Source organism: Anguilla anguilla, chromosome 13, assembly GCF_013347855.1.
Source record: "Anguilla anguilla isolate fAngAng1 chromosome 13, fAngAng1.pri, whole genome shotgun sequence".
In the NCBI taxonomy this organism is placed as follows: Eukaryota; Metazoa; Chordata; class Actinopteri; order Anguilliformes; family Anguillidae; genus Anguilla; species Anguilla anguilla.
In genome coordinates this window covers 16,902,092-16,914,750 of record NC_049213.1, presented here as the reverse complement: position 1 = coordinate 16,914,750, position 12,659 = coordinate 16,902,092, and the positions used below count along the sequence as shown (strand labels likewise).

The window sequence follows — 12,659 nt, the reverse complement described above, 5'->3', positions numbered from 1 at the left end:
ACACTCACACGCACGCACACACAGACACACACACGCAGGCCTTGTCGCTGTCTGGCACAGACATGAGCGGCTCGCTGCTCTCCCCAGCGCTGTGGTGGGGGGGGGGGGGGGCTGGGGGGGGCTGGGGGGGGGAGGGAAGAGAGGTCAGATGGCTGGCAGCTGGATGGGGTGGATTTTTCATCTTAATTGAGTCGCAGGGTGAGGAGCGGAGGCAGCATCATTGCTCAGGCCTGCCCAGCCTACTGTAGGTCTCTATTAGAGGCCCCGCACAATGGCCCAGTCCCCAGCAGCAGGTCTGCGCTGCCCCCCCTCCCACCCCCTCCAAAACGGTCTCTGATCACCATCTCCTTATGGGACCCCCCACCTTTTAAAAGGCTGTATTGAGACCTTCCCCTTTAAAATATGTTCTTATTAGCAAGATGTCTGCCATAGTGGTGTGTGTGTGTGTGTGTGTGTTTTGTGAAATTGGCATGCCATTGCAACAAGGCTTCACAAACAAAAAAATTTAATTATAGTATTTAGTGATGCTGGTGTTTTATAAGAGTCAAAGATAGGTGTGTAGCTAAATCATTGGACTTAGTGTCCAATGTGTACATCACATACATAACATCATCATACACTATATATGAGTACATACTCTTATATGGTGCATATGAGGTTTTTTTGGGGTGGTGTTTGTGTGGTGTTAAATTAGCTGTAAAACATGACAAACAAATGTGTAGCTCAGTAAATACTTAATTGGACAAACTACACCTATTATTTTAGAAATAAAAAATTATAACTATATATTATAATTTATTATAAAACTATATAAAGCAATTTATATACAATAGCGATTTGAATGTATGAATGACCAAATATTACTATTAAACGAGTGCAGGCTCTTTTTTTTTTTTACAAAGAGATACAAAGTTATTACGCATTCATTATCAGCTATTTCTAGCAGCGTACGTCTTCAAAGAGCACACAATGCAGTCCTAACAATTCAGCAGACTGTCACAGATTGCCGCAAATGACCGTTATTGATTATGAAACATCACGGACGGCTAACTGCAGTGCTTGTGGGAACTCCGCGGTGGAAAAATCCAACATTAAAGACTCACTGAAAATCCTCTGAGGAAAAAATATATTTTAAAAATATATTAAAAGCCCTCTCCTCGCATTGAACTTCTGCATAATGACTTAAGTCTGAATCATTCTGCTTGATCTTGTGAATTGTGCTCGCTCCATATTCTGGCTCCGGCCGAGTTGTGTCCCTCAGTCACTGACTCCATAACTCCAAGTTCATTGTGTTCTGTTCCCAGGTTGGGCACTGCCATCAGGGGTGTAGCACAACATTTGTACGAATGGATCGTATTACAAAAAAAATAAAACGTTGACGGAGTTTCTCTGGATAAGAGCGTCTGCCAAATTGCGCGAACGTCATGCAGATGTAATGTAGCAGCCGAGCAGCTCCGACCAGAGTGACAGCAGTACATCGTTTCTACTGGCAGGTGGGAGAAGAGAATCTTAAGTAAAGCGAAAAGAGAAACTGCTGTCGCGGCTGTTAGCGCGCGCCCCGCGCGTCGCGCCGGAGCAGTGCCTCCCTGTCTGGCTGATTATTTACGTCCCCGGTCCCCCGTGGAACCCGCCTGCTCTCGCAGAGAGAGGCCGCTTATTTATTTATTTATTTATTTATTTATTTATTTATTTATTTTCTGTTTTTTCACTGTCAGGATCGATGTTGGTACGCGGCTGACTGCCCCGCGCCGCTGCATTGACTTCCTTTCAATTGAATATCGACGGCGGCGCAACATTTATCTCCTCTGGCTTAAATGATGTTACCGCGGTATCGAGCTGGACCGCTAAAAGGGAGCCGTGGAATATTTATGGTCCCGCCGCCGCGCGGCACAGTGCAGCTTGCGCTGCTCCACTCGGGTTCAGACCACCTGTGCGTCCTCAACACCTGTATACTTATGCCATTGCGATATGAGGGTCAGAAAAAAAAACAGCCATGAAAATAAACAGTGTTCAGTGCTGTGTGTGTCCAGTAGGTATCGATGTAACAGCCCAGCGCTTGCTCTGTTCAAGAGGCCTACTTATGAGTTCAGTGTTTTTATTTTGCTTCCTCTGTGAATTACTGCAGGTTTAACGTGGTTACATTTCCTATTCAGCATCTCTCATTGTGTGTGTGGTGCTCTGAGATGCGTTCGAGTGCCATTCTCTCCAATGCCAATAGTTCATTAAAACGGTCATTGGGGCACTATTTTAGCACAATTTGTGATTGTGGATTTAATCGTGCTTTAATTATTATTATTGTCATTGGTATTAATGTCATTACTGCTGAGGTCTGCTGAGTTTGGCGGTAGTTAACCGTGTCCCGCTCTTCTCCCTCCACAGAGCCTGCTGGTGAATCACGGCTGAAGAGGGGGTACCGCCGGCCCCGCCCCCCCGCCCCCCCCCACGCGGAGCGGCACCCGTCACTCCCGATCATCTCGCTTGTTTGCGTGGGGGCCGAGCGGCGGGCGGCCCAAAGCATGCCTCCTCTCCCCCTCTCCTGTGCTCTCTCAGTGTATTCTCTTGATTTATTTTGAAATTGCACTACTCCATCCGTCAGGGCGAAACAAATCCCTCCAATCCCGAAGAACAAAACACAAAAAAAAAAAAAACAACAAGAGATTGAAGGATGGGGCCTTTGTTGTGTGAGCTTTGAATTTGAATGCCGAACCCACGAGCGCCTGAACAACGTTGCGGTTGCAGATTGTATTTTACTCATAACTTCATTAAAGTGTGTCGTCCCCGACAACGACGGCGTCGCCCGCGTGTCTTTCTTACCGTCTGTGAACGACACGCTCGGCGGGTGTCCTCTCCTGTGTTCCAGTCTCACACACACCGCACTACTGCACTTCCTGTCTCATTTCCTGTGGCGTGTAAAGGGTCGGTCTGTCCGTTAGAACAGAAATGGGCCAGGGAGTCTCTTTCCCAGTCATTTTTAACTGTTAGCACTGTCCTGGGGAGGTATGGTGGACTTGTTCATCCGAGGCAGTGATTTGTTGAAGCTGATGTGTTGTGTCAGGTTGAAAGGAAGGTCTGCAGACTGTCAGACGTGTGCAGGCATCTTGCAGTGACCCCCCCAGACCCCCCAATCCCCCCCCCCAGCTGCATGGAATAGTCTGGCCTCCCACGTCTTCGCTTGCGACTCCTGTGTGGTGCTCGCTGCTCGCTGTAGTTACTCACGGCTGCTTCCTCAGCCTGTGCTTTCATCCCCCCCACCCCCCACCCCTGGGGAAGTGCAGAAGAAAACCCATGACTGCCCCCCCCCCCCCCCGGCCACCTTGCACCCGCCCCCCCCCCCCAATACCGCTGAGTTTCCATGGCAACACTGGTGGCAAGTGAAAGGTGCAGAGGAACCTTGAAGATAGCCCTTCCCCCCCCGGCACAGAGCGCTCGCAGGTAGAGCAGTCTCCCACGGTAACGGCCCAGTGTTCCGCTACGGCGGCTGTGGCTACGTGAACAGCTTGCTCTAATTCAGACTCAACACTCGCTTAAGGGGGTCCAGCTCACGCTCACTCCACCCCCCGAAAACACAAACCTGCCTTCTGCTCATCTGTAACTCTAAGGACTGGTTTTAGAGAAAATATTAAGAAAAGAAAAGGAAACTCAACTAATGGCAGCTGTGAAATATTTTGATGCCGTAAAAAAAACTTCTACTTCTGCCTGGAAAATGATTAAATATCTGTTTAGTGTATTGCTGAAGATAAAATGACAGTCTGTACTTTCACGTAAGGATACATTAATTATCATGAATAAATCATTAGTCAAATGTATAAAAAGCAGTATGATAGTAATATGCATTGACTTAAACCATTCTAGTATACTGCGTCTAACATAAAGCGACACATTCTAGTTTTTTAAGGCTTTAATGCATCATTTAATGGTATTTGACGGGCGAAGGGTTAACTAATCCGTTTATTTATGGATTAGTAGTTAGTGTGCATCAGTATCGTGAACGCTTTGTAAATACACAGAGGATTTGTTCATGCTAATTAGCGTTAGCTAATGGTAATTAATGTGTCTCGGCGTTATCAGCAGCGCACATCTCTGGAAGAAGCCGCCCCGCCCTGTCGCACACGCACACTCGATCAGGGTCTCAGTCGGACCGCGTCGCCGCTCGCCGGCTCGCTGCACGCCGGCACGCACCGGTAACCTCCTCCGGCCCCGGGAGCGAGGAGGGCTAGTTACGCTCGGCCGCGGGGGAGGGCCGCTCTAATTAACACGAGGCCCCTCCCCCGCCGCGGACGTCAATCTGAATCTGCTGTGCGAACACGCGCGTCCCCCGCTCCTGTGATCGCTGATCGCCCTGCTGCTCCTGTGATCACTGATCGCCCTGCTGCCCGAGCGCCCGCCCCATTGAGTTCGGTTCGGTTCTCCATCCATCATCCGATCAATTTTTAGAACTTCGTAAAATACCCCCGGATGCACAAAAGTTTGCGAGGTAAAGTGTTGCTGCCGGTGATTTGTTTTCCCTGGAAGCACCGATTCGATACGGTTCTGCAGTAGCAGTTTGTCTCAGGTGGTGGTTTGTGTCTCCTGTCCCGTCTGAGATGGAAGGGGTCCCGGTTTGGGCCCGCATTTCTCTCATCGTTCATCCCCCTTTCAGAAAATCGTCAGATGTTGGCATTTTCCCAGAGTGCCATTTCCTGCAAACGGCGAAGGTGTCAGCGTGAGCGAGAGGTGACGGAGGAGCGCATCTGTCTTTCGACGGGACGGCGGCCGCTGCGAGTCGGGGGATCGATCCCGCCGAGCCGGGGGTGACTTGCACCCGTGTGTGTGGGGGGGTAAGAAGAGGCAGAAACGCACCGCGCCCAACACGCTGGGCGAGAGGAAGCGCGCGCTTAGCGCAGCGTTAGCGCAGGTGGGGAGAGGCGCTTGGCCCCTGGCCACTGGCCACGGCGGGGGTGGGGGTGGGGGCGGGGGCGGGGGCGGAGGTGGAGGCGGGGGCGGGGCAGAGACTCACCCGGCGCTCTGTCCCTCACAGCCCAGTAATAATGAGACGGCCGGGCGCAGCGCGGCGGCCTGAGCGGCTACGCGGTCGGGTCAGATGGAGCGATAAAGAGATGGGAAAGCAGCCCACAGCGTATCTCCATCTTACCCCCCGCGCCTCCTGCTTCCTGCGCCTCCTGCTTCCTGTGTCACGGCTGCCCGCGCGGGTGGGGCGGTCAAGCCATCTTCCCGCCGATTTCGCCACTCCGATCCGCGGGTAGCGTGGGTCGCCACCCCACCCCACCCCCCCCCCCGGCCCCCTGTGCTCAGCGGGGCGACGAGTGCCAGGAAGATGAAATTAAACGGGACACCGGTGGGAGAAGGTTATTTTCATCCCCCCCTGTTTAATTTGAACTTCTCGGAAAGCGGCTCTTGGCATTTTGAGGATAACCCTTTGGGCAAACAGCGGCGGCTTGTCTGGTGCCGCGCGGCGTTATTAAAAGTGCGCGGCGGATCCCCCGGCGTCGCCCCGGCGATGGGGGACGGGAGGCGCAAGGAGTATTATCTGAGCGGATCCTTATGCAGGTAACGCTGATACACCCCACTGACATTTATCCTCAAATACCAAGCCGGATTGAACTACTTGTGTCACTTATTACTCCCCCCCCCCCGCCCCCCTGTAAAATAGGGGAATTATTAAACCTCACAATGAAGCTGCCTCTTAATGCCGTCTGCCATATTGCCTTTATTCCTCCCCTTCAGAAAAAAACACCGCCAGAACCGCGCCGAGATCAGACAGCCTTTCTCAGAACTTTCCGCTCGAACGGAGGGGGGAGGAAAATCTCTGAAAGTGTTTTTATGGTTGGTTTTTTAAGAGTTAAGGCACCACGGCAGTGTTCGTATGAAGATGAGAAAAGTATATTACAGTGGAAAAATCTCAAGCACGACGGCATACAAAACAGAACAGCAAATAGAGTAAATTCACAACAGATAATAGAAGGAACGGCTACGGGGTGAGAAAGGGCAGGCATGATTTTTCAGAGGAGTTCAAAAGGAAAGCGATTTTAATACCCTGCAACCTACAGTATGGACAGGTTGATGAGCTTACCCAGAATTTTCATAATTACGTTTTCTTGGGATGTCATGCTTTAATAGTTGCCTGACTAAATTAAAGGAGATTTCAGTACACTTGGCCAGGGAGCCACACCACATATTGTTTCGGTATAGCTACTACGTATAAGTACTGAGTCTTTGTTGCTCTCATTGAAAGCCATTGTAAATGGAAATATCCACCTATAAAGTGGTCAGGCACTGGTAGAAGTGAGAAATATGATTGGCCTGACCCCCCCCCCCAACCCCCCACTTCTTCTCTTTTTTTGCTGCACCCATCTAGTCCAAAAGATCGATCCCAGACATTATTGCTTCCTTTCTGGGTACCAGACTACAATACTTTACAATACCTTTGTAGTGTTTACTGTTCATGTGAAATACCTTTTGCCATATAAATGGTCTATATTCGCTAAACTAATGGCCATTTTTTGCACGGATTAAACCCATCCATTAAATGTATTGGTAATGGAAAACCGAGACAGCACTATTTATCCAAGGAGATTCTTCAAGTACCACTTTGTAATTTCTTCGCTGAAAAATACAATGTCAGGAAAATTGTGCGGTTTTACGAAGGAGGGGGGACACTTTGCATCTCCGCAATCACCATTTGCTTGGCTATGATAACACAGTAGAGCATTAACCTTAATACAGCCATGCATCTGCTGATAATGAAGCTTCTCGTCAGATGGCCACTGTAAAACAAATTTTATTTCTTAAAAAAAAAAAAAAAGAAAAGAAAAAAAGGCAGGCAAGTCAGACCCTCCCACCTTTTATTTTTTTAAATATATATATTTTTTTGCTTTGTTCAGACGGGGGAAAAGCGGATGGGGGAGGGACGGCGGCGCAGGAGGTGCCGAGGCGGGGAGATGAGCGTACGGCTCGAACCGGCCGCCCAGCTGATCCCCGCGCGCCGCGCGTCTCGCCAAAACAAATCAAACTCTGCGATAGTAACCGACCCCTCCGCCGGTACGGCGACACGGCCTGCTGGTGGTGACACGGCCTGCTGGCGGTGAACGGCCTGCTGGCGGTGAACGGCCTGCTGGTGGCGACACGGCCTGCTGGCGGTGAACGGCCTGCTGGTGGCGACACGGCCTGCTGGCGGTGAACGGCCTGCTGGTGGTGAACGGCCTGCTGGCGGTGAACGGCCTGCTGGTGGCGACACGGCCTGCTGGCGGTGAACGGCCTGCTGGTGGCGACACGGCCTGCTGGCGGTGAACGGCCTGCTGGCGGTGAACGGCCTGCTGGTGGTGAACGGCCTGCTGGCGGTGAACGGCCTGCTGGTGGTGAACGGCCTGCTGGTGGCGACACGGCCTGCTGGCGGTGAACGGCCTGCTGGTGGTGAACGGCCTGCTGGCGGTGAACGGCCTGCTGGTGGCGACACGGCCTGCTGGCGGTGAACGGCCTGCTGGTGGCGACACGGCCTGCTGGCGGTGAACGGCCTGCTGGCGGTGAACGGCCTGCTGGTGGTGAACGGCCTGCTGGCGGTGAACGGCCTGCTGGTGGTGAACGGCCTGCTGGTGGTGAACGGCCTGCTGGTGGTGAACGGCCTGCTGGCGGTGAACGGCCTGCTGGCGGTGAACGGCCTGCTGGTGGCGACACGGCCTGCTGGTGGTGAACGGCCTGCTGGCGGCGAACGGCCTGCTGGTGGCGACACGGCCTGCTGGTGGCGACACGGCCTGCTGGCGGCGAACGGCCTGCTGGTGGCGACACGGCCTGCTGGCGGTGAACGGCCTGCTGGCGGTGAACGGCCTGCTGGTGGTGAACGGCCTGCTGGCGGTGAACGGCCTGCTGGTGGTGAACGGCCTGCTGGTGGTGAACGGCCTGCTGGCGGTGAACGGCCTGCTGGCGGTGAACGGCCTGCTGGTGGCGACACGGCCTGCTGGTGGTGAACGGCCTGCTGGCGGCGAACGGCCTGCTGGTGGCGACACGGCCTGCTGGTGGCGACACGGCCTGCTGGTGGCGACACGGCCTGCTGGTGGCGACACGGCCTGCTGGCGGTGAACGGCCTGCTGGTGGCGACACGGCCTGCTGGTGGTGACACGGCCTGCTGGTGGTGAACGGCCTGCTGGCGGTGAACGGCCTGACGCACAGTCTGTGGGAGGAAACGTGCAGTAACATACTGACAGACTTGGTAGGACATGAGCAACTGGTCCTGAGGTCCTTACATGCTGTATATATATTTATATATATATATATTTTTTTTTTTTTCGTAGCTCAATACTTGACAAGAAAAAGACGCCTTTAAATCCGCTTTTTAACATTTGCATACTTTTTACTTTGATCACCTGCATCGTCTTTTATTTGATCCTTTTTGTAAGGAGAGCAGATGGTCCAATCTCCTTATGCATTTTTCCATTTTATTCAGAGGGAGGAAAGCAGAGCGGGTTACAGCACAGAGTGTAAGGCAGGGGGTCCAACCCCCAGCTGCATCGGGGTGGGGGGGGTATGGGGGTACTGAGCCGACCACCTTATGGACCGCGCCAGACGTCCTTCACTTAATTAATCTTACGATAGCTGTCAAGACCATAGACCATAATGGAGCAAACATAACATTTTATTAATGTTCAACTCAATGTATTTCCAGTAAATACATTTCATCAGTTGGGCTTTGGGTCATTGCCACCAAAATAATTGAATTAGTTTTTTAATCAAGCTTAATTCTTGCAGTCATTTCAGCCTGTTTTAATAACCTCAGATTAGACCATGCAGCTTCAAGTAAGTTCCCCAAATATTTATGCTGAACAATTATTAGAATTAAACTTCTGTTGCAGAGGCTATTTCAATGTAAGCAAAAGTAAAAGATACATTGTTATTGCTTATAACTTCTCCGGTTGCTAAACACATGGTGCTAATTCCTCATTTTCTCTTAAAAATGATAGTACATTGGTTACATGAACACATACGCGTGGATGATGAGGGCTAAGTAGAATGCTTTTAGCCTCCTGGCGCGATGGCGTTTGCCCTGTTTGGACTTTGAAAGGTAAGAGATGACGCGGCTGCCACAGCGGCTGGCTGGACTGGTTGGTTATTTCACCTGACTGGCCCTGGTGTGTTGGTAAGTGAACTAGCCTGTCGACTCTTTCCCAAGCACTGACAATTTACTTGGTTTTAGTAAACACTGTTAACACAATTATGTGCATGAGGAAGGAATGCAAAATGCTATTTTGCGTTGTCACTTTTCCTGTGCACCTGAAACATGATAGTCTGTTTGTTTATAATTTCAGTAATAGATAGGATTTGTTTCGAAAGTAAAGTAAATGGAGATAACGTACCCTCATGTGACTTATGTCTGTGTCATATTTGAAGGGATCCCCTATAATCTATTGGGAAGAACAGCAGTGGCTCTGTCAAAAACATCTGCTTTTTAGAGGCCCAAAAACATCCAGCCAAACTGTGTAATTTAGGATTTGGTAACTGTAGTAAAGTGCTTATTAGCCCCAATTTATAAGCCCTGCCCTCAAACTGTTCACTGTTTTCATCATAATGGCACATGAATGTGGTAAAATGGCATTCATTTGCTTTCACAGTAGAATTCTCTGTGTGAAATCAGCTTTAACCCATATGCGTTCAGGAGGAAACAGATGTACTCTCAAGACTGCGAGTACTCCACCTGAGTTGATTTTCACTTAACTGTGTGTGGATCGAGGGCCAAGATGAATGGAGCATCATCCTTAGGAAGTAGTTCTGAAGCGTTACAGCCACTAGAACTTAGGACACCTCACCGCAGTCTGCTTGGGCCTTCAGTGCTGGCTTCTTCGTAATTCAGCCACAAGGGTTTAGAAGAGGCCTTTTCCTGGTTTAGTACAGGGGCAGGTTCGCAGTGCTCGTTCGTAGCCCTTGGGCCGACCTGCAGTGTCTTGCGTGTGAGGCGGGGACGTACGTGTGTGGAACCGGTGCGATGGCTTCTCTGCTCAGGCTGGCAGTAGGCTGGGATGGCAAAAACATCACACTTACTGTGTTTTTCACTTGTACCTGTCGGAGGTTGACTTAAGCACCAGTTGTCCTGTCCTAATCCCTGAGCCTACATAACTAGTGCAGATGCCACTGAACACTGAAATAGAACTATCCCAGGGTATGCGGTGATGAGTTGGAGCCGATTATTTTTAATCTGCTGTTACCTACTTTCGACAGCGTTACGTAGGCTCAGTGTATAAGGATGGGTGTGGTGGAGGTGTGCCAGCAGCCATACCGCCCTGTACCTTTCTCATCGCAAACTGCTGAAGCTAAGCAAGTGTGGGCTTCATCAGTACTTGGATGGGAGACCTTCTGTAAAAAGAGGGTTTGCAGGGGGCCCACTTCCATCTGGACCAAGTAGAAGGTGTTGTCCTCTGGTAAGTAGTTCCACCTAGGTTCTGACTCACTGTAGTGAGGCAGATTTTCCCTGTGACAATTTTCTAAATAATGGGGATGTTAACCCTGGTGTTCTGGCCTAATTCACACAAAAACGAACTCCCTACGTCTGGACATCTAATCATCCCTGGCATCTGATTGGTTACACAGTACCTTGCACAATGTTGATTTGCTCAGTCACCACTGCAAAAGAGTATTGAGTTCTCAGCTGAGCTAACTGGTTAAATAGAAGTAACATCTTTTTGAACAAAAGGACAGAGGACTATACATAGCATGTTTTAAGACCGTCTGTTCTCTAATGAGATTTTTACCATCGTGGGCATTTTCCACCAATACAACTCCCCGGTTTTATTGTGAATAGAAGTATGTGCAACAAGGCAAAGAGATCCTCCACTCTCATAAACGGACACCCTGGATGCATTTAACTGCCGGTATTAGTGTGAATTTTAAAGTGATCACTTTTGATTATGCGGTGGAGTGTGTACATAAGAGCACCTATAAAAGTTTCAGCACATAAACCTTTGTTCTCCTGTGTAGGATGAACACAGTAGCCTGAGGGCTTTTTGCTGATTGGCCCAAGCGTGTTTACATTCATGCCCAAGTATAATATTCTGTTGATGACTCCCTTGGGTAAGAAAATCCTATTGATATTGCATAATGCTATGCGCATATCGAGCATTAAGTGCTTTTAGTCTCATTTTACTTCCAAGAGAAATGACTGTTAGTCATCAGTAGTAAACACTTCATCAAACTGTCGACAAAATGCATAATTACATTTCTAGAAGCTATAAGTTTTTTTTTCTTTGGAATTATAGATGCATAGATATATTTAATTGATTTTTTATGGACTCTTAGGGCTTTATTTTCCAGAATCAATGTCACACGGTGCATGGGCACACTGGGCGTGGCTAGTTAATGTTGGTGTTTTCATAGCCATAGGCAAGTAGCACACAGTTTAAAGCATGCAGTGCAGGTGGGAGTGTTTCAGGTGGATTGAATCATAGCCAATCAGATTACCTCTTTTTATTCCCTGTAGGGTGAAGCCACACATCCTCTGACAAGCAGCGACTTCGTAATTGCCTCCAATCGTTTCAATGGGAGCCGAGTTTTCGAGTCCGCAAGGCATGCTGGGATAGCTGGCGATGTGATGCCAGTAGGCGGAGAGACCAGAAAGACGAGGAACTTTTTTGCGATAACCAATCAGATGAAAGATACGATATGTAAACTGTCTTAACTTTCATTTTAAATTTTATCCCCCATTCCACATAGTTCTGTTAGGAGGACTAATTATTGCTTTGTGTGGATTTCCAAAATATACAATCAATATACATTTAACGACCACTGTTTCAAAAATAGAAAACACGCCCACAAGCAGCTGATTGCGAGAGGAGAGAGCGATTCCAGACAAACTCGTTGGAGAATGCGTGGCTTTACCCTCAAGAGCCCTGTACTTTGTGTCTTGGCGTGCTGCAATTTTCTGAGTCAATACAATGGTAGATGAGGACAATATACTAATCAAATGTTTCTCACAAGATGTTCATTTGCGGGAGGTGCAGAGTTGGGTTGTCGCTTTTCAAAAATTGAGTTTATGAGATCTCATAAATAAGACAAATTTGTTCAAATTTAAGAATTAGATTCTGATTTTTTTTTTGTTCAAAAATCAGAATTAAAATAAAACATTGCTGAAACGTTTATTATGGGCCAGTTATAATTTCCCATTAAACCTGTAGCTAACTAGCTTAAATGCTATAATTATGCTATAACAAAAAAATAACGACAATGGTATTTTGAAGTTTTATTAAACAAAATAAACCCAGGGAGGATCATACAATGTCAGTGATCCCATTCACAGCAGTAAAATGACTTGGTGTTACTCAAACGAAAGTAAAATTATACCGCATGAGTCCATCATTAATTCAGAACATTGGCATGGTTTAACTGAACTGAGCAGAACTGGATGAGTGATGGTTTCCTCATGTTTTCAATACACTTATTCTGACCACTTATCTCCCGTTTCCAAATCAGCATAGGTTTGGCTTGTATTGCTTACTCACAGACATTGCTAAGCAAGGAAACAGCAAGTCTATCCCCATGTGGCATGTTTGTAACATCTACATATAGAATGTAAATGGAACGTAATAGAGTACCCCAGGGAACACAATGCAGTATAAGAACAGCCATAAAAAATTTAAAAAAAGGAAATAAATACAGGAATGAAAATTATAAAAAGACAGTGA

At 48.6% G+C, this 12,659-nt stretch overlaps 1 protein-coding gene across 2 annotated transcripts in view; it reads left to right on the top strand.

Moving 5' to 3' along the window:
• Positions 1–2,788, top strand: part of LOC118211530 (MICOS complex subunit mic25a-like) — a 77,758-nt gene extending 74,970 nt beyond the window's left edge. For both annotated transcript variants that reach the window (XM_035388812.1, XM_035388813.1), the window contains one exon: positions 2,380–2,788. In XM_035388812.1, coding sequence (XP_035244703.1) covers positions 2,380–2,403 — 24 coding nt within the window. In that variant the 3' untranslated portion in view covers positions 2,404–2,788. The remainder of the gene's footprint in view (positions 1–2,379) is intronic.
• Positions 2,789–12,659: the final 9,871 nt, after the last annotated feature.